The sequence below is a fragment of the Pectinophora gossypiella genome, chromosome 8 (genome assembly GCF_024362695.1).
Source record: "Pectinophora gossypiella chromosome 8, ilPecGoss1.1, whole genome shotgun sequence".
Lineage (NCBI taxonomy): Eukaryota > Metazoa > Arthropoda > Insecta > Lepidoptera > Gelechiidae > Pectinophora > Pectinophora gossypiella.
Genome location: NC_065411.1, coordinates 11957082 through 11982670, shown reverse-complemented (window position 1 = coordinate 11982670; position 25589 = coordinate 11957082). Strand labels below are relative to the sequence as shown.

General features: G+C 37.0%; 2 protein-coding genes across 4 annotated transcripts in view; one reads left to right on the top strand and one right to left on the bottom strand.

Annotated features, from left to right (window-relative positions):
- LOC126368647 (voltage-dependent T-type calcium channel subunit alpha-1G-like) overlaps positions 1-15928 on the top strand; it is a 32961-nt gene extending 17033 nt beyond the window's left edge. The window contains exons 11-34 of one of the 3 annotated variants that reach the window (XM_050012722.1): positions 609-805; positions 933-1116; positions 1216-1426; positions 1681-1890; positions 2872-2989; positions 4503-4637; positions 5305-5460; positions 5536-5670; positions 6005-6172; positions 7822-8013; positions 8182-8474; positions 8733-8905; positions 9090-9259; positions 9858-9966; positions 10699-10847; positions 11150-11298; positions 11753-11945; positions 12194-12343; positions 12774-12935; positions 13015-13233; positions 13469-13661; positions 14006-14575; positions 14654-14883; positions 14959-15928. In XM_050012722.1, the coding sequence (XP_049868679.1) occupies positions 609-805; positions 933-1116; positions 1216-1426; positions 1681-1890; positions 2872-2989; positions 4503-4637; positions 5305-5460; positions 5536-5670; positions 6005-6172; positions 7822-8013; positions 8182-8474; positions 8733-8905; positions 9090-9259; positions 9858-9966; positions 10699-10847; positions 11150-11298; positions 11753-11945; positions 12194-12343; positions 12774-12935; positions 13015-13233; positions 13469-13661; positions 14006-14575; positions 14654-14883; positions 14959-15735 (5243 nt within the window). In that variant the 3' untranslated portion in view covers positions 15736-15928. Of the gene's footprint in view, positions 1-608; positions 806-932; positions 1117-1215; positions 1427-1680; positions 1891-2871; positions 2990-4471; positions 4638-5304; positions 5461-5535; positions 5671-6004; positions 6173-7821; positions 8014-8181; positions 8475-8732; positions 8906-9089; positions 9260-9857; positions 9967-10698; positions 10848-11149; positions 11299-11752; positions 11946-12193; positions 12344-12773; positions 12936-13014; positions 13234-13468; positions 13662-14005; positions 14576-14653; positions 14884-14958 lie in introns of all 3 variants that reach the window. The other 2 variants (XM_050012720.1, XM_050012721.1) reach the window with 2 other exon arrangements.
- The window catches only part of LOC126368653 (uncharacterized), a 338846-nt gene that overhangs the window by 50728 nt on the left and 262529 nt on the right, over positions 1-25589 (bottom strand). The window lies entirely within an intron of this gene.

Here is a 25589-nt window from a genome sequence, read left to right as displayed (position 1 = left end):
ATGATCAATTTACGCCAAAAACATCGAAAGTATTTTCAATATCACTTAATTTAACTTAAAAGCAATATCCTGTTCATCATTTATCTTTTGCTTTGCCCCTATATTTTTCTCAAAGGCTCTACTAATGACTTTTTTTAAAATTCTATTTTATCTTTATAATACAAATTCGTAACAAATTAAATCAATATTTGTAGATTCATTGTGTCAACGTGACTGGCTTAAGAGCCAAAGTGGTGAGTCTAGAAGTGGTAGATCTAGACGACGCTATTAGACGGGCATGTGCAATCTGATCTTCCTTCCCTTTCACTCTTCCAATACTTCACATGCAAGACTAGGACATCACGTTGAGGCTTTTCAAAATTATCCCAGTTCTGGCTAAATTACTTATCAAATCTTTTATCTGTTTGAAAACTTTCTTCAACTTCAAAAGTATCAATTATTATAATTGTATATGCTGAGATCTAAAAAACATTATTTCATTCAACGATACTACATCGTTCAACCTATAGATAATGCGCAAGCACCATTTGATACTTTTGAGGTGCTTTCGTCGTAACAATATCTTTTTTATTAAATATCAGATAGTGACACTTACATTTCGGGCATAGAATTCGACCTGCCGGCAGGCGACACTGCTGAAGAGCGAGCAGCGGCAGGGGGCACCATGTCTTGTCAGGAGTTGTTGGCGTTATCTGGAGCTCTTTCCGCTGCTCTTCCAACAGGACAAGTCGCTTTGGACTCCTTCTTTGAAGAACTAACCAAAGGAATCAGCAAACGAGCCGGAGAAGAGAAATCTGACTCTAAAGTAAGTATTCGTTTTTACGACACTATTTCAGGTACATAATCAAGTTGCTACGAGTACTATAACAGTGAGCATACCTGAGTAATATTTAATCTTTAATGCAAGCGTTTTATTTCCTGTTATTTTTTAGAACTTAGAAATAGAAGACTTCTCGTGTTGCGCTGAACTGTTAACAGCGGAAGCAATCGCTAGAGAAAACAGTAAAGGTCGCTTCTCTAGCGCTTGTTCAACATTTTGGAAGAAAATATCCAAATTCTTCTCGTGGTTGAGAAAACACGTCAAAAACATCGCCAATCACAAATATTTCCAACAAGGTATGACGTTTTCCTTAGTCTTGATAGAATATAATTAACTTTTATTAAAGTTTTTGCAGAACTCTGGCTAAACTTAGACAAGCAAAATTTCCCTTTCAGGTATTTTACTGGCTATTTTAATCAACACTCTATCAATGGGAATAGAATACCACAACCAACCCGAAGAATTGACAGTCATAGTTGAAATCAGTAATATTGTATTCTCTGCGATATTTGCCGTGGAAATGCTGCTTAAAGTTATCTCGGAAGGACCATTCAAATACATCGCCAACGGATTTAATGTGTTTGACGGTATAATTGTAATTTTAAGGTACGTTCATTTGCATATAAATTTTCTTATTGGGGTCACTTTTACGACTTCTGTTTCACTATCATACTGAAAATGTTTTAACTATTACATACTTTAATTTGGGTTAATTACTGCTCTAAAAATATATTCATACAGCCAAAGGTGACTGTTGTGTTGCTGACATTGTATTCAACAACTAAAGTTATTTTATAATTTCCATTAATTAAAAATCGGGTTTAAACATATTATTGAATAAATTTTATTTATTCCAACAGTGGTTTCGAATTAGCCCAAAATATGGCCAACGAGAAGGATCTAGCGGGAAGCTCTGGATTGTCGGTGTTACGCACGTTTCGACTTCTGCGCATACTGAAGTTAGTACGGTTCATGCCAAACCTGCGCCGACAGCTGTTCGTAATGCTACGAACTATGGATAATGTCGCAGTCTTCTTCTCGCTACTCGTCCTATTTATATTTATATTCAGGTAATTAGTTACACAATACGTAACAAAAGAATTATTTAATTGACTCACAGAGCATTCAATTTTGCAAAGTTAGATATTCACACAGTATAAAAAATCAATAAAGTGAGCAAAATGCATGGATATCAATTGACACAGAAAAGATAAGGATTTTTATCTCGAAGATAATAAGGAAATTGTAACTGCTACTTTAATTTACGTTAATTTTCATATTTTTATTTGTACTGTTTTTAAGTTAAAGCTTAACTTAATTTAGAACAACTTAAATGAATAAAATTACAAAGATATTTAAATAATAAAATTAAATATTGATACATTTAAAATTTCGTTGGATCGATTAAAGGTATTACTTAAAAATATTAAAGCTATCTCTCTTCATTACTGATCTTGATAATCTTCTTAAACCTGATTAGATTTGTTTTGTTCCTCCTTATTTCTATATTTGTGATGTCTTTTCCCCGTAGAATCTGACCCATAGTAGTTCAAATTCATGTTCTCAAGCAATCGCTCTTTGATTGCTTAATCAATTCTTCATTTTTTCGTAGCCAAAGAAGAATTATTCGACTTCGATTCTTCATAAAATATGAAATTCTGAATGTTTCTACTTAACTGTCACACCCGCATCCTTTAACCTGTGCACTATTTAACTGTGAGTGATTTCTCCTGTTTTCTTTTCTAATCCTTACTAAACTATGTATATGAGTCACCTCTATTATACATTCGACCCACTACACACTGCCACTATCCACACTATCTACAACTTTTCTCTTCTATTATTGTATATTATATCATAGTCTTTCACGCTTCTGTGCTTTCCACCACCTCAATTTATTTACACCTGCACATCATCACCAATCATTATAGATATACGTATCTTATTTATGTAAACACCTTTTATATATCTTTGTACTTCCTCCTTTATATGTGGAAAAGACTCTTGAAGTGACCGTATAATCTAATTGAATCTTGCGTGGTAACGTTCAGCATCCTCGGTATGAACCTCTTCGGGTGCAAATTCTGCGAGAAAGATGACGATGGCGATACGGAATGCGACAGAAAAAACTTTGATACCCTCTTGTGGGCCTTTGTCACGGTGTTTCAGGTATTCAATATTTTCAATTAAAATACCTAACAGACAATCCAGAACAGACTGAACTTGCAACATTTACTAAACGCTTACCTTCGGGTCTGTCAGCAGTCAACACTCACGACAGAATGACAATCCTAATAACAGATGATTGTCCATGTGACGGCTAATCGACTAACCACGCGAGTACACAACCAACTGTCCACTCTGCTGCAAGGGAGCACCCCCAGCTAACATTACACTAGTCAGACGGTGAAAGACGCTTGCAGCATTGTGCGTTGTCAACAGGCGTTCAGTCGCGTAACAGCTACCCTAGAACCCGCATAGTGAATAATTCTAGTACCATCAGTAACAAATTGATCCAATCTCATCTAGTGTCACGTTCACCGTATGTTGTGCCGTACAGTACTCCCATCAGAAGTTGTCGAGAGCACTTACTTAGTCAGAGAGCTTGGTTGAGTAGTAGGTAGGTTAGCTTGAGGTCGATCGGAGCCGAGCCGAGGGTTGTCCTGTTCGTCAGGTCCTCTACTCCCACTACTACAAGCTGCACTCAATTTATTTAACAGTATCTCTACCACTTTGCATGCCGCTTCTATTATTTAGGTATGTATCTTCTTAATTCTGTAAAACTGGTGAAAATGTTTTTGTCGGGCGATTTAAATCTTCTTTTCCAATTTTAAATCACTTGGTCAAAGTTTTCACTGGTTTTGCTATCAGTCCCAGCATCTTTCTTTAACTTCGTTATCAGTCTAATTTTCAATTACTTTCCCCTTTCTTCGACATTTTACCTTCCAGATTTACAGTGCTAGCGATTGGCCCATTCACTTTATTTCCTCAACTTTTCCTTCTGCATTTCAAAATAAATTTATGATTTATTAATTAATGCATTTAATACGAATGGTGTTTATTGTAAGAACTTAATGAAACAGTTTGATTGAATGTGTTTTTCCTTATATTTTATGCACTTTTCTTTTGCTCATTTTCTATCCAAAAATACTTTTATTGCATTTATTATATCTATTTAAATATCAGATCACGAAGCAGTTTATTAAAAATGGATGACGATTAATATTATATAATACGTTTACTGAAGAACTCGATTGCACTAAATAATATTGTTAATTTGTTACAGTACATAAATTAGATTTATGAACTAACCCGTTGGTGGATAGCGTCCCAACGCGCGGCGATAACACTGCTTAACCAATTAGCCTCTTAATTGTTAACGCTTTTATTATAGTGATAAATTATTAAAACGAGACAGTTTCAGTAAAGCTAGCTCTACAATTTGTAATGTTAGTCCATATAAACTAGGTATTTTATACATTGTATTCTTAACTAAAGTTATTGTACTAAAATATGTAAAAATTATCTTAAGGGTGTAGTTACAGTGTTATGGTCGCGCGCCTCACGTTCCATCAGGTTGATTCGGTCGCAGCGTATGCGCATAGCATTTTGTTTTTCTTTCATTTTTTCCATCGGGCCCACGACGCGCAGTATTCTGGGCATGTATCTATTCGGTGGTAAGTTTTGCAAGTTCGTCGAAGACAATGGCAGCGAGCGCGACTGTACCTGCCCCGAAATCATCTCGCACCATCCCAAGTGTGAGTGCGACAGAAAACATTTTAATAATATCCTCTGGGCTACCGTCACCGTATTCCAGGTAAGCCATGAGATCAGTTGGTCAAGGTACATTAGTCGGTTTATTTGCGATCCCAAAAAATTTATTAGAGGTTAGACGCCGCGTTTTTCTCGTGTCGACGGAAGCAAAATTTGTATTTGTATTTCGGATATTTTTTGTCTTATTTGACAACTTCTGTAAGTTTGTGAGAAAAGACGAATAAATACGTTTTGGAATTGGTTTAAGTATATAAACATTCCCGATTATTAGCGAGAAATGCGCTGTAGCAAATAGTATTATAACAGTAAGTAGTGTTTAGGTAACTGCATCTCTGGAGCGCTCCGTAGTTAGTGCATCTTGCTTGTAGTGCTAGAGTAGGTAACGCTGGACCCTCTGCTTGTGTACTCCAAATCGCCGTCTGTGTTCCCTTCATACCTGTATATGTGTGTACCCTACTAACACAATTACATTACACTTGATAACACTAACACGCTGGTTATTAACAGATTTCTTGAGTTTCTTTACGTTAATTTATTAAACATTGAGAGTACTTAACATTTTATTACAAACACGAAGCACGACTGAGACACAATATTACAGCACACCTTGCTTATTTTGATTTATTAAAGACATGATGTTTGGAGATTTTGATGTGGTAGAGCGGCTTGCGCTGTCGAGTTCACTGCTCACTTTGATGTTCACGTTTCAGGTTTTAACGCAAGAAGATTGGAATGTTGTCTTGTTTAATGGAATGGAAAAGACCAGCCATTGGGCCGCTTTATATTTCGTGGCGCTAATGACGTTTGGGAATTACGTTCTGTTCAACTTGTTGGTAGCTATTCTGGTCGAAGGATTCAGTTCGGAGGTAAGTTTAATGTGGAGTAATGTGACATCCATTATCGTTGTACAAAGTTGTAATGTGTACACATGTGACTTTTAGCGAAATGAAAGAAGGGAACGTGAACAGCGTGAGTTGGCGAAGTCGAAATTGTCGAGTGAATGCTTCTCGGATAACAACGAGATACAATACGACGAGTCGAACTCGGGATCGCATTCCAGCGACAGTTTCTCCCAGGTGAAATACTTCGCTTAATTCCGTCACCGATATTGTTTTCTTTCTTTGTTTTCGCTTTCTCAGCTTTTGAAATACGATATTGCGCACTTTGATATTACAAAGTTATTTTTATTTTGTTACAAACGCATACGTTCATATTTTGACCAAAATTCTCTCATAACGCATATTTGGTTTTTACATTGTGTTAACATAAATTAATGCAGCATACTTTAAAGAAAAGATCTACTTTATTCTTGTGTATTGCTGATTTTTGTGCACCCTCATTTGGTGTCCTTATTTAATTTATGTAACTACTTAATAAAATAACAACAAATTGTAAATTATCCTGTAATAGAATGAAATAAAAAACTACTGGCGTTCAGCGGATGACGTCCGCAGGGCTAAAGGTGACCCGAATGCGTCCAAAGAAAAGAACATAAAATCTCGTCGTAAGACCAAATCTGGACACCATCCGACCCTCTGCAAGGACTGCGCCCAATCCAATAAATGTAATCTACAAAAGGTAAGAGCCCTAAATATAGATAAGATAACATTTGCTCCATAGACATATTTTTTGCACTTTTTGGATAAATAAATATATATAAAATGTATTAATTTTACTGAGAAAACTTAGTGCCTGTCTGCCAAGTCCCAAGATTCCATGACCACTTTTGTTTAATATCCAGCACCTTATCTACTTATAGAAACAGGTAATCACAGTAAATCTATCTTGCAGTCATTAACTAATTTATTCATAATTGAATGTAATAAAAGAAACTACTCATGACAGTAGTAACCTACCTAGAACTGTCATTAAAGTAAACACCTACGATAACTAAACAAAACTTCAAATCTATTTTATAGCAACCGAAGTTCATAAAGGTCATTTGTGGCTCTTGGCTGCCGAATGTCTGAGAAGCAATGTAGGCTACATAATTTATAGCCCCATATTCAGGTCAAACATAGCTGGCGAGAAAGGGTGTATATACGCACAATACACGTCTATCTACCCTTTTGGAGATACAGGCGTCATGCTATCAGATCCGCAATATTTTGAACGCTATACAGTTTCCCCGCACTTGCTTTTCGCAGTTGCTTGACCATTTAACTCACGAATTATATTTATGGTCTAGATATAAGTAATCTAACAAAAAGCAGAGCTCAAAATGAAGCAAGCAAGCTACGCAATTAATCTTTCTTCTAAAAATACAGAGATTTGAGTGATTTATGATTTCTATCTTTGAAAATATTTTTACATATAATAAAGGCCACATCACAAAAAGTTCTGTTTGACCTGATATCAAAATAAAAGTCTTTCTCGTATGAAATATTAGGATATGATTTCTCGATTATTGGAATAGTCGATTTAGGGCAACCCGTTTTCTAATATTGAAAGTCATGCGAACCAATACACTGGCCGAAAGACATGGCTATTGTACAAATAATACCATTTGGCGAGATACGCTCATTTCTTATATTTTCTCAGCTCAGCGCGATAAACGTCATTTTACTAACATTCTCTTTTATTTTCCAGATTTATTGCTCAAATAGCTTAATTAGATATGGCGTGATTTATTATAACGTTGTGGATATAACAAACAGAAAAATATATATTACCAAGACTAACGGTTTTGTTGGCATGATTAATCTCGAAATTAAGTAACATTATTATGTATCGCCATTGTATTCTCTGTTACTTTAAGGTACACAGAGGAAGAAATTAAAATAATTCTGTATGAACTATGATTTGCCGCCACAAACTCCAACTTAATTTGTTTACGAAAACCACCCACCCCCAGACGTTCTCCATTCACCTCTAAGTATTTCAGTTATCATAATGCTGGTATTCAAACTGCGTAGTTCTTGACTGTTCCTACAGATATTAACGGGTTCTTACCGCGTTTAAATGGGGATATGAGACTCCTGATGTTTCGACACTGTTGCAAGTATTATGGATCTACCTACTCCACTCCAATCTCATCAGTCATCCCGTGATCATGGCACTTGCAACAGTGTCGAAATATCGGGAGTCTCATATCCCCATTTAAACGCGGTAAGAACCCGTTAATATGTGCTTTAATTATGATAATAACCGCGTAAACTTAAAACAATGTTCCTACAGAATTTGTTACTTGACTTGAGCATTGTATTGACCAAACGTTTAATTTTTAGGAATCTAAGATGCTAGCAAACACCGCTGCTAACGATACAATTCTACCGATGATCACCCACACGGCAGCCACTCCTCAAGACTCGCCGTCCACTACGCTTGAGCCTGGCGCCTCGTTTAGAGACTTCAACATGACCCTTAGCTTGGAGAAGTCTTCTTTAGTGTCCAGCCTGGACTCCATCGATCGGACCTCAGTGCGTATTCATAAATTCGTCTCGTATCAATTAGTAAAAGGTCATGGTTTATAATAAATTCCAATAAATATATTCATATATGCAATAAATTCCATTTGAAATAGTTGAATTAAATTATGCTCATTACTCGAAATACCGATCGTATTTTATATTGTAACATGTTTGCAGTGCACAAGCATCCCCGGCTTGCTTAAGCCACCGAATAGCTACACGCTGACTCTGCACTCAGCAGCTGCTCAACTGGGAGCTGAGAAAGCGAGACTGCCACCGATGACTTTAGCCCCTCCACCCTTAACCCTTGGCCCACCCCCTCTCAGATCATCTTCCCCGGGATCCGCTCCCTCCACACCCAGGTCAATGCCGTCACCACTACTACCAGAGAAAAACCTTCAAGTCACAATAGCGAAGGACGACAATTGTCTCAATGTCAGTGATAAGTCGAGCCTCCTAAGTTCACAAAAGTAAGTGAATTTCTAATGAAAAATCCGTTTAAGAGAATGCTTCTTCATTACTTGAAGGGCCTTTTGAGATCGCTTACAATGACGACGTTTTAGACTTTTTAAGTGGGACGTAAAATGTAATTCTATGTTTCTCGAAACGTCTTTAAGACTTTGAAGCGTATTCTTAAGAGTTTTTATTGTCACGTTGTTCTTGTTTTTTCGTTAAACCTTGAATGATGTGGAAATTATTTTACAACAATATTAATACTGTTTTTTTAGGAGCGTAACTGTGTCAAGTCCAGTTGGGAACGGCGACGACAAATGCAGGGTTCAAAGAGGCTACAGCTGGCGGCTCTCACGACCCAGTCTGCGGAAGAAACCCAAACACAGAACCGGGTCCGATTCTGACACTATTGTACTTAATAATGGAAGAGACCATGCCGTCTGTAACGGTAAGTGAATCAATCAGAAAAAAACCTTCTCCTTTGTGTAATGTGAGATCCATGACGAACCTCATTACATCAGTGTTCACATCAATTAAAGTTGTTAGTAAATCGAAAAAGCCCTTGACATGACTCAGATATTCATTATCCACCAGGTACTTTACTATACACCTCAATATTTCCTTTCTAAAAGGCTCAAGTCTGCGTAAGAACGAGCTGCCCCTTTCATCTTCAATGGTGATAAAGAATGACACCCAGTCGGAACTACCGAACAATCGAACCAAGTCGCAGCTACCAGCTCCGAGGGTCCTGGCTCCACCAGTGAGGAAGGTGTCTGCTCATGCCACGCCACTTCTACCAGATGTAAGTATTCATTCATAATAAGTGATCTACATTTCATTTTCAATAGCAGATTCAAAAAAGAAAAGATATCGGTACATAAACCTGTATATTCTTAGTTTTTCATAAAAATAATATGATAATTGGATAACGAAATGCTGAGCTTTTTAATATTCATTGTATATTTGTATTACACATTTACAGTGATAAAACGCTGGATAAATCCGCTGTCATTAAAAAAGCACTTTTAAAGCCAGATTCTTATTTTCGTTGAAACGTAAACCCTAATGTTTAATGTTCTTTGTTACTGTATTACTAAACTTAATACTTGCAACGTCTGGTCTGCTTAATAATCCTGTGATAATCTCTTCACCTTCACTCTTAGAAGATTTTATTTGAGCTTTTCTTTATTGAAGCCAAGGTACGAGTAACGGATGAATTAACTCTAATATAACAGGTGTATTACTAAAGTTGTTTTAGCTCAGTTTTGTAATTATACGAGGACATCAACTACACTGTTTAAATAGAGACCGTGTTTTAATGGCGTGTATCTTTAGTACCCTTTCATCTCACCAACTAAGGGATTACAAATCAGCAAACTAATCTGCATACTATTTTGAAGGTATCATGGAAAGCTCCTGAGGCCGGGTTTTCATCGGATTCAACTGTTCGACTTGATAATGTCAAACCACCGCCCCACAGGCTATCACTCACTAATGATTACTTGACAGGTAAGCAATCAGCATATTCTGACCTTTAAATATTTTCAGATTCAATTTAATTCAAAAGTAATTCTATCAATCCATTTAGAAGTTACGTCTAGGGATATCTCTAACGGAAATGTCTAGTCTCGCTTTAAACATTACATAAATCCTAAATCTCAAAATCTCAAAATCATAAATACTCTTCAATAAACAGAATATTGGATATTCGAGTCAACTTTATTTACGAGATGAAACCTAATAAACTGGCAATGTACCTGCCTATCACGTGTAAACTGATACGCGACGACTTGAACAGTCCTTGAATAATGTCCCCGTAGTGAGAGAAAATAAAGGTACTTTCAAAGCATCTACATAAAGCCATTTACCCATTTGACGCGAGTAAAGCGGGTAAATAACCGTGAGGTGTTGGCATGTATGAGTAAATTGATACTCGGGTAGGCGACGTATACACTTGAGTGAGTCCGCCGCGCGACAATCGCGGTCCACACCGAATGAATACGGTTCCAATGAATACGATGCACGGGCGTGAAGGAAAATCGTATGCGTAACAAAAACTGGCGATACGTCCTCATGTTAGAATAGTAGTATATGTATAGTAGGTATACTTATGTATAAAAATAATGTGAGCTTTAGCCATAGAGATGTAGAGTTGTGTTCAACATGTCACGAGTTTATAATGGAAACTTATTTGTCACTGCATGTTGATATAAACAAAAGCATAATGATTTTTATACACAGTGACGTCGATATCAGAGGTGAAAACGAGCAACCTGAATCCGGCACCACTACCGCTACTGGCGCCAAAACCACCTCGCATCGACCCGCCAGCCCTACCAACTCGGTCTAACAACCAACCACTACCCTTGATCAAACAAATCAATGAAGAGGTACCCAAATACGTGTTACATTTTAATTCTATAATGGAAGGCATGGAATCGACAAAAAGTTTTTGGTCCAATCGAGATTAAAAAGGTAGCACTTACTTAACAATCTTCTGAAGGATAAATTAATGAATCAGTCTACCCATCAGCGACGGCACGTATTATCAGGCATGCCCATCTCTTAGTAAATTCAAAAGGGTTTGCAACTCTTTCTTGATTATTAAAAGAATCATAATAAAGTAACCATAAATGGTTTACTGAACAATACCGATCTGTGTTTTGGGAATAATATTGATATATATTTTCAGGTAACAATAAATAACAATATGTGCCTATTATCGGCGAGGTTCGATAGGAGACGATTTAGATTCAAGGATCTTTTTCGATTCATGGAACCAACAGGATGTCTGAAGGAGAAAGAAGATTATTCCCTTTATATATTCGCTCCAGACAACAAGTAAGATTCCAAATAAATATTTCATTCTTATTTCGTTTCATATCAATCCCTTTTCGAGTATTTGATGTTTTTGTTCACAATGTATCCAATAGACTTTGCGATGTACTTATAAATAATATCTTAACTTATTACGGAAATTGTATCTTCGTAAGCTTTAATACCACATTGTAATATCTACAAGGTCAGTAAAGTAAAATTCTTAAACGATGTAACATAATGCGGTCATGTCTTATTAGCTCCATAGATGTTAGCTCAGAACAAAGTAGAAAAACGTAACGCAAATAGTATCTATATTTATTCACGATCACAACGATACCCTACAATAAGCATGTCATTGGCACTTGCTATTCATTCGGAAGGTCCCCAGAAATGGGTATTCTCGACCTTTTACACCACGAGTCATGACTTTTTTCATAACTGTAACCCAAGTGAATAAACTCTATACACTTTCCAGAATGCGAAGATTTTGCACATGGATGGTGACACGGGGTTGGTTCGACAATATTGTACTGCTATTCATAGCACTGAACTGTATAACTTTAGCGATGGAGCGACCGAACATACCTCCAGACTCAAAGGAAAGAGCCTTTTTATCCAGTGCCAACTATGTATTCACTGTTGTATTTGCTGTAGAAATGTTCATAAAGGCAAGTATTTAAAATCTTAATAAAACGTAACCGTAATGATTACAGTTGTAAGTTTCGTTACTCTTATTTTTATAATTAAAAGCGAGTCTAAAAAAAATTGGAAGTTACTGAGGACTCAGAAAATAGTTGTTGATTACATACTTGTGATGTTTATGCCCTTAGCGGTGCTCTACAAAAGGTCACATACTTATAAGAAAACTTTATAGATCTTCAAATGCCTGCTAATAAGTGAACCATTTTATCTTTAGGTGGTTGCATCTGGCATGTTCTATGGCCCTGAAGCGTATTTTACTTCAGGATGGAACATCATGGATGGCTCGCTCGTCATCATTTCCATCATAGACTTATTAATGTCCCTCGTATCTGAATCCAGTCCTCGAATATTTGGTATTTTAAGGGTAAGATCGGAGTTTTTTTTTATTATTAGTATCTCATGATAACAAGTTATTAATTACTACTTATTATTAATTACTACAACTGCCTCCGTGGTCTAGTGGTTAGAGCTTAGGCTCACGATCTGGAGGTCCGGGTTCGATTCCCGATGAGGACTTTGTCGACATCACTTTGTGAGACTGTCCTTTGTTTGGTAAGGACTTTTCAGGCTTAAATCACCTGATTGTCGGAAAAAGCAAAATGATTCCATGCTTCGGAGGGCACGTTAAGCCGTTGATCCCGGCTATTAGCCGTAAAAACACCTCCACCAACCCGCATTGGAGCAGCGTGGTGGAGTATGCTCCATACCCCCTCCGGTTGAATGAGGGGAGGCCTGTGCCCAGCAGTGGGACGTATATAGGCTGTTTACGTAATTACTATAATGTCTTGTTACAGGTGTTTAGATTATTAAGGTCTCTAAGACCACTGAGAGTAATAAATCGAGCGCCAGGATTGAAATTAGTGGTACAGACACTTTTGTCTTCTTTGAGACCTATCGGAAACATTGTGCTCATTTGCTGTACCTTCTTCATAATCTTTGGCATTTTGGGTGTGCAGGTAGGTAAAATACTAGATAATTTCTATTGTAAAATATCTGTGTGATTTGAATGGGTAATACCTAATTTTCTCTTGACAGTTATTTAAGGGGGCATTCTTTTACTGTGAGGGTGCCAACATAAAAAACGTTAAGAACAAGACGGATTGTTTGGCCATCGAAGGCAACGTGTGGGTGAACAGAAAGTACAATTTCGACGATTTAGGCAAGGCTCTGATGTCACTATTTGTGCTGAGCTCACGAGACGGCTGGGTAAATATTATGTACACAGGCCTCGACGCGGTGGGAGTTGATCAACAGGTAAGCTTTGTGCGACGTTGGAACTTTTAAAGCATAATAAACTATCACAAATTTACCTTAATCGTTAAAATACAGGTAGGTACTTAGTACATCATGCGATAACCTATTTGTGGTGGTATTGTACGCTAGTTATGTTAACTATTATTATTTACCAATGTAGGTTTTTGTTTATAGTCGTCTTCAATGCATTTACCATGTAAGGTGTCACATAATCTAATTTTAATATTGGTTTCAGCCGATAGTCAACTACTCGGAATGGCGTCTCCTCTACTTTATAGCATTCATATTGCTTGTGGGGTTCTTCGTACTGAACATGTTTGTGGGTGTAGTGGTAGAAAACTTTCATCGATGTCGAGAGGAGCAAGAAAAAGAGGAACGAGTGAGGAGAGCCGCGAAACGAGCTTTACAGATGGAGAAGAAAAGGCGAAGTAAGTCCTAGCAGTTTTAATTAGAAGTATCTGTGACAACATTTTTCTACACAAATTCACATTATATTCTTAAATACTCTTCAATTATGTGAAAGCATGACTCGTCATTTAACTTTACTTATGATCTCATCCAACTTTATACCTCCTTCAGATATTAGAGTTTACGAATTCTACCTAAGTTTAATTACATTGGTACCGCAATGTTATAATTATAATGAACCAAGGGTTCCGAGATTTGTGGGTATAGACAACCCTTTCGGTTTCCTTTATGGAATGCACCACAAGTTTCAAGTTTGTGTAAGTAAGTCTGATTGAATAAACTTAAAAAATATGTTTTGTTTCAGAAATGCACCAACGACCGTATTATGCAGACTATTCGCAAACTCGGCTCTTTGTTCACAATGTTGTGACATCGAAATACTTCGATTTGGCGATTGCTGGAGTGATTGGCCTTAACGTAGTAACTATGGCCATCGAATATTACAGAATGCCGCCGGCTCTACAATACGCTTTGAAGATTTTTAACTATTTCTTCACAGCAGTTTTTATTTTAGAAGCAGTCATGAAATTAGTAGCATTAGGTTTTAAAATCTACCTTAAAGACAAATGGAATCAGTTAGACGTTATCATAGTAATATTATCCATAGTGGGAATAGTATTAGAAGAATTAGAAACGAATATAATTCCAATCAATCCAACCATAATGAGGGTAATGCGGGTGTTAAGGATAGCGAGGGTGCTTAAACTGTTGAAAATGGCAAAAGGCATAAGAGCATTGCTGGACACAGTAATGCAGGCACTCCCACAGGTTGGAAACTTGGGGCTGCTATTTTTTCTCCTTTTCTTCATTTTCGCGGCATTGGGAGTGGAACTGTTTGGTAGATTGGAATGTTCTGACGAAATTCCATGTCAAGGTGAGCATGATCGCTAAAATATTTCCTTATTAGTTTATTTTAATTTTACTAAAATGCCTTTTTATTATTTATTTGTAGGGTTAGGTGAGCATGCTCATTTTGCAAATTTTGGCATGGCTTTCCTAACACTATTCCGAGTGGCGACGGGTGACAACTGGAACGGCATCATGAAGGACACACTCCGTGAGGATTGCGACAGCTCCGTGGACTGCGTGCGCAACTGCTGTGTCTCCACCATCATCGCGCCCATATTCTTCGTGGTATTCGTGTTAATGGCGCAGTTCGTTCTTGTCAACGTTGTTGTTGCAGTAAGTGTGATAGCCAATACTAATTTTTATTTTAAATATCACAATGCACTCTAATTACACCCACTGCTTTTGTAGGTCTTAATGAAACACCTAGAAGAATCCCACAAACAAATGGAAGATGAAATTGATATGGACGTAGAACTCGAGCGTGAGTTAGAGCGTGAGGCTGATGATGAAGAAGACCGAGCTCTCTGCCGCGCACTAGAGCAGTGCACGAGCCCGCCGCGGCCGCTAAACAAGGTACCGTCTCTCCCTGCCAACTTCACATACAGTGAACCCAAGCAACCGATACCGTCACCCGCACGCCGCCGGCGCACGTTGCACTCGCACACAGCTTTGTTGCCGTCGTCACTACCTCCGAGAAGATATTCCTTATCACCTCATGCCTTCGGGCGACGTCGACAGGACTCTACATCGGACGCACCAGCGGCTCTATACGAAGAAGACGCGAGGTTTATTGACGCCGATGACGTCGATGAACTGGAACCTGGTAGTCCACCTCGGCGCGATTCCTTTGCGCATAACCGAAGGCAACGAGCTGACAAACGGAATTCTCTTCGAGGCGAGGAGGCCAGGCTACTGCGCCCGGCTCCCGTCTTACTCGCTGTACCGTCAAGTCGGCCAACCGCTAGGTTAAGTGGCGCCAAAAGAAAACTTTCCACTGAATCTGCAGCGACTAGTGATACAAGTCATGCATCTGCACGATCTCAAAATTTGGTGACACCTGAATTCACGGATCAACCTATCAGCGAGGAAGAGAAGATAAGAATAGTGATCGCTGAAAGACGAAAGATGGATGCTTCAAGACCCGAGCCGGATGAAGTGGTGGAGCTGTCGGAGCGAGGCTCCTAGTCCAGGCGGGGCCGGCCGCAGCAACACCATGAAGTCTACATCTAGATGCCACAGACGTGACATCTGGGTGGGCGCTCCCTTCCTTCACCTTGCACAATCCTCTTCTCATATCTCTATCCTGTGTGCTCAGTGAATTGTGAAAGATTGAACTCGGTTGCACGAAATAATGCAAGACAAAAAGGATTTTATAAACTAATTAGGGGAAGGCCGGGCATAGTGGATACCTTAAGGTATTTAAGGTTATAGCAGAAAAGGTTTACAATACAAAAACAAAATAATTATCACAAATCAGTCTTTATTTATTGCTCTTACAAATACGAACATCAGTAACCAAGAATATTTAAACAATAATCAACTGCAGTTAAAATAAAAAAAAGTACGATTGTATTCGCTTTGCCCGGTACCCCGGGTAAAGCGGATACAGTACTTGGGCAAAGTGAATACCCATAATCAGACTCTGAAAATATAGAAATTAACTTTGATAAACTGAAACAAATAACTTTTATTGACCATAAAATTATAAAATTAAGATTGGCAATTGTCACAGGTATACCCTTAAGTGCCATCAAAAGCAGAACAATTTTCGTGACACCATTGTTGAGAAATGTCACATCGAATCCAATTTTTCAATTGGTTTACCGTCTTCTTTTATATATATTTTCCTAATCTTCGGTGAATATAGTTTTTTTATATTTATTCATCATCTGAAACAAGTAAAAGACCTTTTTAGATAATAAGTCATCAGTGGATATGGTATCCACTTTGCCCTACTCACTTTGCCCCACTAGGTAAATTTTGAGGTTAGCACATTTCATGCAAAAACTAATAATTCTGACTTTCTATTAAATATACCATAGAAGCCTACTTTGGTATGCTACTGAATTAAGACATTTCTAAGAATCAAGAACTAGTAATATAGGAGAATTAATCAATGTACTTACCGCGTAAAATCAATCTTTTATTCACGAAAACACAAATCTCCACTCCGCGGACGGGACCCGACGCGGCCTCTCGCTTCGATGTTTGCCGCGTATTAATCCAAGATGGCCCGACGTAACAGTAGTGGTGTGTTGAATTAACATCTAATATTTTAGGAGTAGTGGGGAGTATTCGCTTTGCCCGGGGTATTCACTTTGCCCAGCCTTCCCCTATATTTAACTTCAGTGCATTTAAGTGACGCGTTCTCGTTTTCAACCGTCAGAGTGATAGTGTTCGTAACTTTTGGAGTGATATTTTCCCACTTTTATAAACTTTGCACCTTCAACCACTAATCCTTGCTTTTCCAATGCGGCCGGTTCAAAAAAATCTTTAAAAAGACTTTAATAAATTTAAGCTAAGTGATGTATAAATAGTTAGATAGGAGTTAGAACTAGTCAATTTGTTGTGGTGGGATGTTTTCTACGAAAGCTATTGTTCACTTCAGAACTTTATAAATTTATTAGTACGGTGCTTGCTGTTAAAGTTTTATTCGTTATTTTATAAATAGTATACCTACGTGAGATTCCAAAGAACCTCAACGAATAATTGTTTCGTAGCATGTTATAAACATAGTTGTGGTAATTAAATGTGATGTATTAGTATCGTTTAATTAATTTTAACGTCAATTCAAGCGTTAGATTTTATTTACAGTGTATTAAGAACAGGTTTCGAATCATTGAATATTAGAGTTTAAATTATTAATAGTGTTAATTGTGTTATTTCCAACGACTTGAAAAGCCTATGTTAAAATATGAATATAGGTACTTGATGAACTTCCAAACCTTCTAGTTAACGACTGTGTAGACAGTAGTAGATTGTTACTAGCTAAACCTTTGTCAGATTACTAGGTATCTAAAACAGAACCAAACGTAAGTGAATTGAATTACACTTCAAAGAAGAAATAAATATTTTCTGAATAAATGAATCCTATTTTCTTACAGTCATGTACGTAATTTAGAAGTGTATCTGGCAATACGCACATATAATTAGAAGGTAGACAAATTAATACCTAATGTGACCTACACGTTGCAGGAATACTACTTACTTGAATACTACTGTGTATAATTGAATATAATATAATTGAATTTATGCTATTTTTTTTTACAATTTTACATGTTTAGTGCTGTCCATAGCGGTGCCAAATTTACAATTTCTTTTGATCTCTTCTTGACTTTTCTATGACTTTAACAGGTCGCTTCTCATTCATAACTTCAACATTATAGTCACATTTATCTTCAGTACTATCCGCAGAGCACAGATTGTAATGCCAAATGGAAATTATGAAAAGCCTTTATTATGTACTACTTGCTAGTTTTGTGAGACAAAGTTTGACTAGTTATGATAATGGAGTGTATTCTAGTTAGAGAAGTCAGCAATAAATTTTATACTTCAACTGTGCCTTTCCTATTTCTAATGTATAGCCTGTGGAGTTGGTTGTCGGTAGACTCTGAACTTAATGTGTATACTGTAGGAGTTCAAGGGTAGAACATAATTATTCTTGTTGAAATCTTATTAAGTTTGTTTATTCGTGTGAAAAGTTTTGCATTTTAAGACAATTCCAAAGGAATATTGAATAAATTTACTTCACCATTCCGAGAACTACTCACAACTATTTCGCATTCAGCGAACAAGCTTGAAGCAAGGGAACTTGTAGCATTTCCATCGCCTTTGTTGGTTCACAATTGCAATTTGTTTCAATGCATTTCAATGAATTTTCTAATTAACTTTTATCTTTTTGTGAGTTAACTCTTGAGCTTGTATTTCCATTCGTCACTGTCTCTTGATTACACAATGTCTTCCATCTATACCTACTTTACCAAGATAACTATCGATTCATGTTTTTGTGGATAAGAAACTCATAGTACTTACTGAAGGAATGTAAAAAAATATATTTTTGTTTAACTTCAAGTAAAGGTTAATTGATTAAAAGGAATTTAGTAACGTTAAGATAGCATTTTCGTGATAAAAGCAAATTTCGTGATAATGTGAGTAATTGTTTTTCGGTACTGAATACTGTATGATAATTTTAAGAGGTATGAACAATGTTCATTAGTTGAGTAACACCTGTTAAATTTAGCTGGTGACCTGTCAAGTTACGAGAGTTACGAAAATGTTAGGTTGAAAAATAAATCTAAATTCGAATTTGTGTTTTATTCCCTTCACAGGGAAAATTGATTACTTAGGAGTTTTTGGATGCCCCCGAGATTAGCAAATTGGAAAATTGTGGGGTGGCGTGAAATAATGAAAAAATAAGTCAGCTCAGTCCGTATGGGAAATGAAACAATTTGGTATGGGAATTGAGCGCGCGTACAAAGGGCGCGCAACAGGCGAGTGAATCGAGTTTGGCGACAATCTTTGCGAGCGTCCTATCTTGTTAGCGAGCGCTTACAATCTCATTTGCATAATTCCTCGAAACGAATTTTAATGGGTTCTTTATCGTGTTCAACAACATAATGCTTTCGCTAAAAGGTAGAATGCCTCTCGGTGAAGAAGGCTTTACTTGGTACATAATTAACAGTGAAAACGTAGACTTTATATCCTATATTAAGTAGAGTTCGGATACTTGGTTCTTGTAACATAATTTGCATTTTAAACAGGTTGAAATGTAATACTTTAAATTATCTGATTTACATAACGGAAAATATCCCTGCTACAAAGTTGAGCAGAATCTTAAAAATACCTGTATCTAGCTTGGCGCTAATTGTTTACCACTATTTTTCTACACAAGTATTTAAAACTAATATAGGTGACCTTGTGATCAAAGATTTTTTCAGTGAATAGTTGGGAGCAGACATAACGGCGGTAGTTCCGCGCGCGACTCGCTGGAGCCAGCGAAAGGCTCACAACACGCTGACAACTTACAAACCAGTAGATACCTACCTAGTAGAATAATATTTTTTCTGGAACTTGAAGTTTGTCTTATGGAACCATTGAAGAACAGAGATGCGTTTACTCAACAGAGGAACACTAAAAAGTGTACTAAAACTGTATTTACTGCAATACACACTCATTATTATAATTATATTTAGAGCGATACCACAGGATTCGTTGTGGCTCCGTTGCGACGTCGCATCATCACGACGCGTCGTGGCACTCAATATAAATGACAGTCCATTGCGAGCCAACGACGGAACGGAACAGCTATTTCGACGTGCTTTCATAATTAGTGACCCGTCTTTTATTGCTAAAAAGCAAAAATAAATTACACCAGTAGGTAAGTTACATTTATAAAACAGCAATTGTACAACTTACAAGTTCTTAAAATAATAATATTTCAGTTATCCTCCGTTTGATTGAATGAAGGTGTGCCTAGCAGTGAGGCGTTAATAGGTTGGGTATACAGGTTGGGCGTTCCAACTTAAAACAAAATTCCAACATTCGACCTTGTAAAATTAGTTGTGTTCATGTCGGCTACTTAGGTAGCAGAGATATCCATGATTGTTCCCGCTATTCATACGCCCGCCTCTCTGGAGCCGAGCGAAGGGTTGCCACATTTATACGAGCAAAAGCGTTTTGCGAAATGTATACAAATAATTCAGCAGGCGTTCTTCGGCAGACTAACAATGCTTTTACCTACACCTAGATGTTCTTCCTCTACATCTGTCTCATATTCTATGAATTTACATAAAAAATAAACAAGCAGTCCGTCAACTGACCTGAGAGAGTATGGAGCATACTCTACCATGAACTAGTGGAGGTTTTGGGCTACCAACGTAATCAGAGTTTTTTGAAGGCTTTCGACTTGTTCATTTTGGACTAGCGTAAATATGGGCTAAGGCTAAGCAATGGATTAATTCTTTAAGGATTGTAGTTGTAGTTACCCGAATGTTTTTTTTATTACTTATCTAGTATATTTGGGTAAGAATTGCAATGCTTTTTTTGCACAATATTCAGTGATTTATTAAGTCATTAGTTCTTTTACTTATTGAAAGATCTAATAGTAGTAACATGGCTAGACTATTCCCAAAGGGTCTCCTTTTTAATCACACGTCACGAAATATGAAGTCGATACCGATGGCAACCCTGACGACCCTTGACCCAAATCCGACCGCTTCTTTACAAAACTCCATCGACAAACAAAATTAAAGAATCTCGTAAGACGGGGGATATTTCAGAAAGTATTTCTGTTAGCATACTTTATGTCGCAAACCGCGAATATGTTTTCAAATATATGTTTTGTTTTTCTGAATACGATGAACAAAACACAAAGAAGAAAAAAGCTTTGCATTAGCGTAGCAAGAAAAAGAAACAGTATTTTGCATACTTAAAGAATCGATCGACCTTAATATCAACTGATTACTATGCTAATGAACGCTAACTTACATACATTGACAGATCTAATCCTCACCGTGTATTGAGGCTATTGTAATCGCTATCGACCCAATAGTGTCGATTAATTCTTTCGCAATGTTATCCTCTCAGATGACACCCTGAGCCGAGATTCGCGCCCAACTGAGCATCCTCAAGCCTGTTGTCTTTAATTTTGTACCAGATGAGAGCCCTCAGTGCTCCCCATTTGTTCGGTCAAGTAGTTAATGCCATTTACGGCAATGTCAACTCACACGTAACACGGTCTTTCCGCTCATATTCTGTAATCTTGTTATAATAAAATTATAATGACGTTTACAAAAAGGTTGCCATTATGTACCAGGAGTTCTACCTATTACTTGGTATCTCCTGAATGACTTGGCTATGGAAAAAAAAAATTCTTCTACTTCTTCTATCGTCTGTGTCTTACAGGCTGTGAAGTGGATTACAGCCTCCTACAACAACCCTCGCGTCAGGGTTGATGAAGATTGAGCCGCCAAACGCCCTTGACATGGCTCATGTAATGACTACTTACTTAAATCAGAAAGTAGTAACCGACACCAACGTCTTAACCCTTCAGAAGCATGGATGATGTTACTTTCGGACAATTAGTTGATCTGCCTGTAAACTAGAGACCGCAAAGCGTATTTCTTTGTGATATTTTCCCTCCGGGATTCGAACCCGGGACCTCCGGATCGCGAGCCTATCGCTCAACCACCGATTCACGGAGGCCGTATATTTAAATTTATTTATATTCACTATTCGCTTATTCAACTGTCCTTTTATAATAAATAACAAGAAAACCATTCAATTTTACACCACCGCCTGCAATTAGCCCGATCTACCTACCGCTAATTAGTTTCCATAACAGGCAATTTATAATTAAAGCAATAAAAGTTAATAAGCCTTTCTAAGGTTTTTTGTTTTAGCTGATTAAATCCGTGCTTGCAAGTAGGTACATAATTACAAATGAAGAAATAATAATTTTTAAGGTCTTGATTCAATCTAAGTAAATGCGTTGCATAAGTGCAATACCTAGTAACTACATTTCGCCTTATAAAGAAGTTTTAGTCCCAACAAACCCATGGATAACAAAAAAGTTAAATTAGTTATATGTATCTTTTGTCTCTCCTCATGTTGTAATATTGTGTTTCTGTGTTATCCTGTGTATAATAAATAATATATAAATAAATAAGGGTAACCCACATCTTTTCAATCCTCAAAATGTCATATTTATTTACGAGTATTCTAGTTTTTGTTTTGGTTTGGTTGGTTTGGTACATTGATATAACAGAAATATTTTTGTATGTTATATATCTATTTAGTATCTCGGCAGCCGGATGGGCAGGACATTCAACACCGGGACCCGCTAGCGCCAACGGCTTTGTATCACCGACGTTTAGATAAACCCACTGTTTCGAAATTCCGACAAAAATACGCCTTAAAATGAAAAATTCCCCAAAAGCGTTGCGAAATGGCTGGCAAACTGCAACAATAGAAACCGAAGTTGCAAAACAGCTTACAGTTGGAAATGCCGAGTTGCGTGAGTCGTATTGCTTTTTTAGCTCCTATACTTGCAAATGAAGGTTGGTAGTTCTGATCAGAAGCTTTTAGTACTTTATTTCTTTTCTTACAGTGCATTTTAGCATAAAAGAAAGACTAAAAATAGTTACTGCTGCTTAAGTATTACGTGATGAGAAGAGTTGCGTGTGGAAGTATATGATAAGTTAGCAACGGGAACTTTTACGAACTAATGTGCCACCCCGGGAACTACATACAAAAATCTCATTCTTACATGTGCTTAACGCGAAAGTGCGAGCAAGACATAATCTGCGTGCTCTCCCTCGTACTCCTTAGCGACTTACGGCCATTTAAGACTAAAGTAAGACCCAGAGGAGATGAGATCGGCGCCCGATACGAATTGGTATCGTATCGTAATTATATATGTAAATTATTAATTCTATGCTAATGTATATAACACCACCTGGAAACCACACCACAACACACCACACCTGGAAACTGATAGAAGGCAGCAGTAACTGTCAGTACTATTCAGAGGCGGAGGACAAGAGTCCTAGTACGGCTTTGAAATAGACTACTCTGGGCGTCATCCCACTCGCGTCAGACAGAGTACTGCGGGACGGAAGGCAAGAGGAAAACCGCTGCTCTATTTTTCCCTAAAAATTAACATGAAGGATGCACCGACAATAGTTTGGCTCTTAAATTGATGTGAATTTATGTAAATGATACTGAATGTATAATAATATAAACTTTATTTTCTAAAAGACTGTAATACTTAAACTTAGAGCTTATAATATATATTATGGTTTGTACTTAATAGTAATAAATTGGGTGAACAACCATGAACGCTGTATGAGGAAATAGCAAAGATTCATAGCTGTATTTTTCCTTCCGAATTATACCCCAATGGAATACAATTGTGGGAAACTTGGTCAATATCAATAGTACGATTATTCGGTCGCTAAGTTATTTAAGTTATTCCGAAAGTTGTCTCAACCATCGACATAACGGGGACCTTTCAACCGTAATCGGTTGCTCAATTTCATCTTAATCGATTTACTTTGAAGTTGAGTTCGCTGTTTAGATTGAATACCCTTTGTTTGACGGACAGACTGAAATTAGTTTTAACCAAATCTAGTTAATTATTTGACAATTCAGCCATTATTATATAACAATGATTGATCCCCTTTCGTAAAAGAAAGAAAGAAAGAAACATTTATTACTTCCGGACATCACAGACAGACAGGTACATTACATTTAACACAGGACAGAAACCACACGGAAATCAATAAGTACACTGACAAAAAAAAATATCCAAAACAAAAAGAAAAGCAAACCAAAATCATAAAAACAAACACTCAACCACTAAACCAGTTACGGATATTCAGTTTAACAATTGAAGTAAATTAAATGTCGAAACTTATTTAAATACAGGGTGCTAGTGACATCGTAACGAATACTGATGGGGATGATTCAGACCATGGTTCTGAGTTAATATCAAGTGGAACTTTCCGTCGCAAAATTCATGATTTTTTTTAGGTTTTTTAAATTATTTTCAATTCTATACTTTTGTGATAGAAAATTTCCACTTGATATTAACTCGGAATAATGAACTGAATCATCCCTCTCAGTATTCTTTACGATGTCACTAACACTCCGTACAAGTACAATACAGGTAGCCATACAAGGAGGTATGGGTGTTAGTGACACTGTAACGAATACTGAGGGGGATGGTTCAGACCATGAATTTTTTTGTAATTTTTTAAATTATTTTCAGTTCCATACTTTTGCGACGGAAAATTCCACTTGATATCAACTCAGAATCATGGTCTCAATCATTCCTCAAAGTTTTCGTTACGATGTCACTAACACCCTGTATAATTTCAAAAGGAAATTGTGAATACGAAACAATTCTTTCAGTAATACGCGCTGAGTACGCGCTGCATAACATTATACAGAAACCAACACGTTCCATATTTTTCTTGTGCTTGAATACAAATTTTGACTCGAGAGTTCCTTTGCAGATGTTAATACTTGCAGACGTTTTTGTCGTTCGTTTTGAAGCATTCGCAATAATAAAATATACAAAGATGAGTGTTTGATTTATCATGTTCGAAATTTCCTCTGCCTTTGTTCCAAGCCCAAGGACGGTACTAAACGAAATAATCTCTAATATGGCTGCCTACAAGCGTTTGTCAAAGAACCTTTGATTTCTCGCGAGACGGTATTGTAATCCATTTTCAGTCGGTTGTTTTTTCATAATAATTTTCCAGAGGCGACCTTTTGGGATAAGACCGTCTTATCTACAATCTATACTGTTTACCCGGGGAAAAGCACGCAAGATCAAAATCTGACCGAATGGCTTTTGACTTTATATTTTCATTCAATATCTTTCTCCCAATATACGTACTACGGGATTGAGATAGATATTGAGAACAATACCTATAGGTTTAGGTATATGTCTAATACTTCCACTTTGAGGGTTATGATACTTGATCAGGAGGAGAGGAAAGCCTTTAGAAAATTAATTGGTAGGGAAATTCAATCAAGGTCCACACTAAATTAATCTCACACGGCAGGCTCGATTCATTATCGAAAAGCGATTGAAATGAAATACTGCCTATTCATTAAAAAAAAGATTTCCAACTCTTTATTCACAAAACTCTTTTACAAAATGCTATTTGAATTTGTGATGCTATTTTTAAACGAATCCAATTTATGGCAGTCGATGTTCCATAAAAATATTGCTGTCGCGACATTTATTCGTCTGTCGTAGATAGCTTTTTAATATTTGAGTTAAGAATTTTAGTTTGTCAAAGTGGCGTTATAAAATGATGACATAGGTTCTATTATCTAATGACGGACTTTCCTAGCTACTTTCCCCAAAAAAAAAATAGATAGCGCTAATCAGATATTTTATTAATTGTTATTTATTGTATAGGCAGTAGTTAACGTAATGTAACTTGTTCCGTTCTTTCATTGTGTATGCTTGAAAAAGTAGAATTTGGTGATACTATTTTTATGCACTGTAATCTGCAATGTACCTA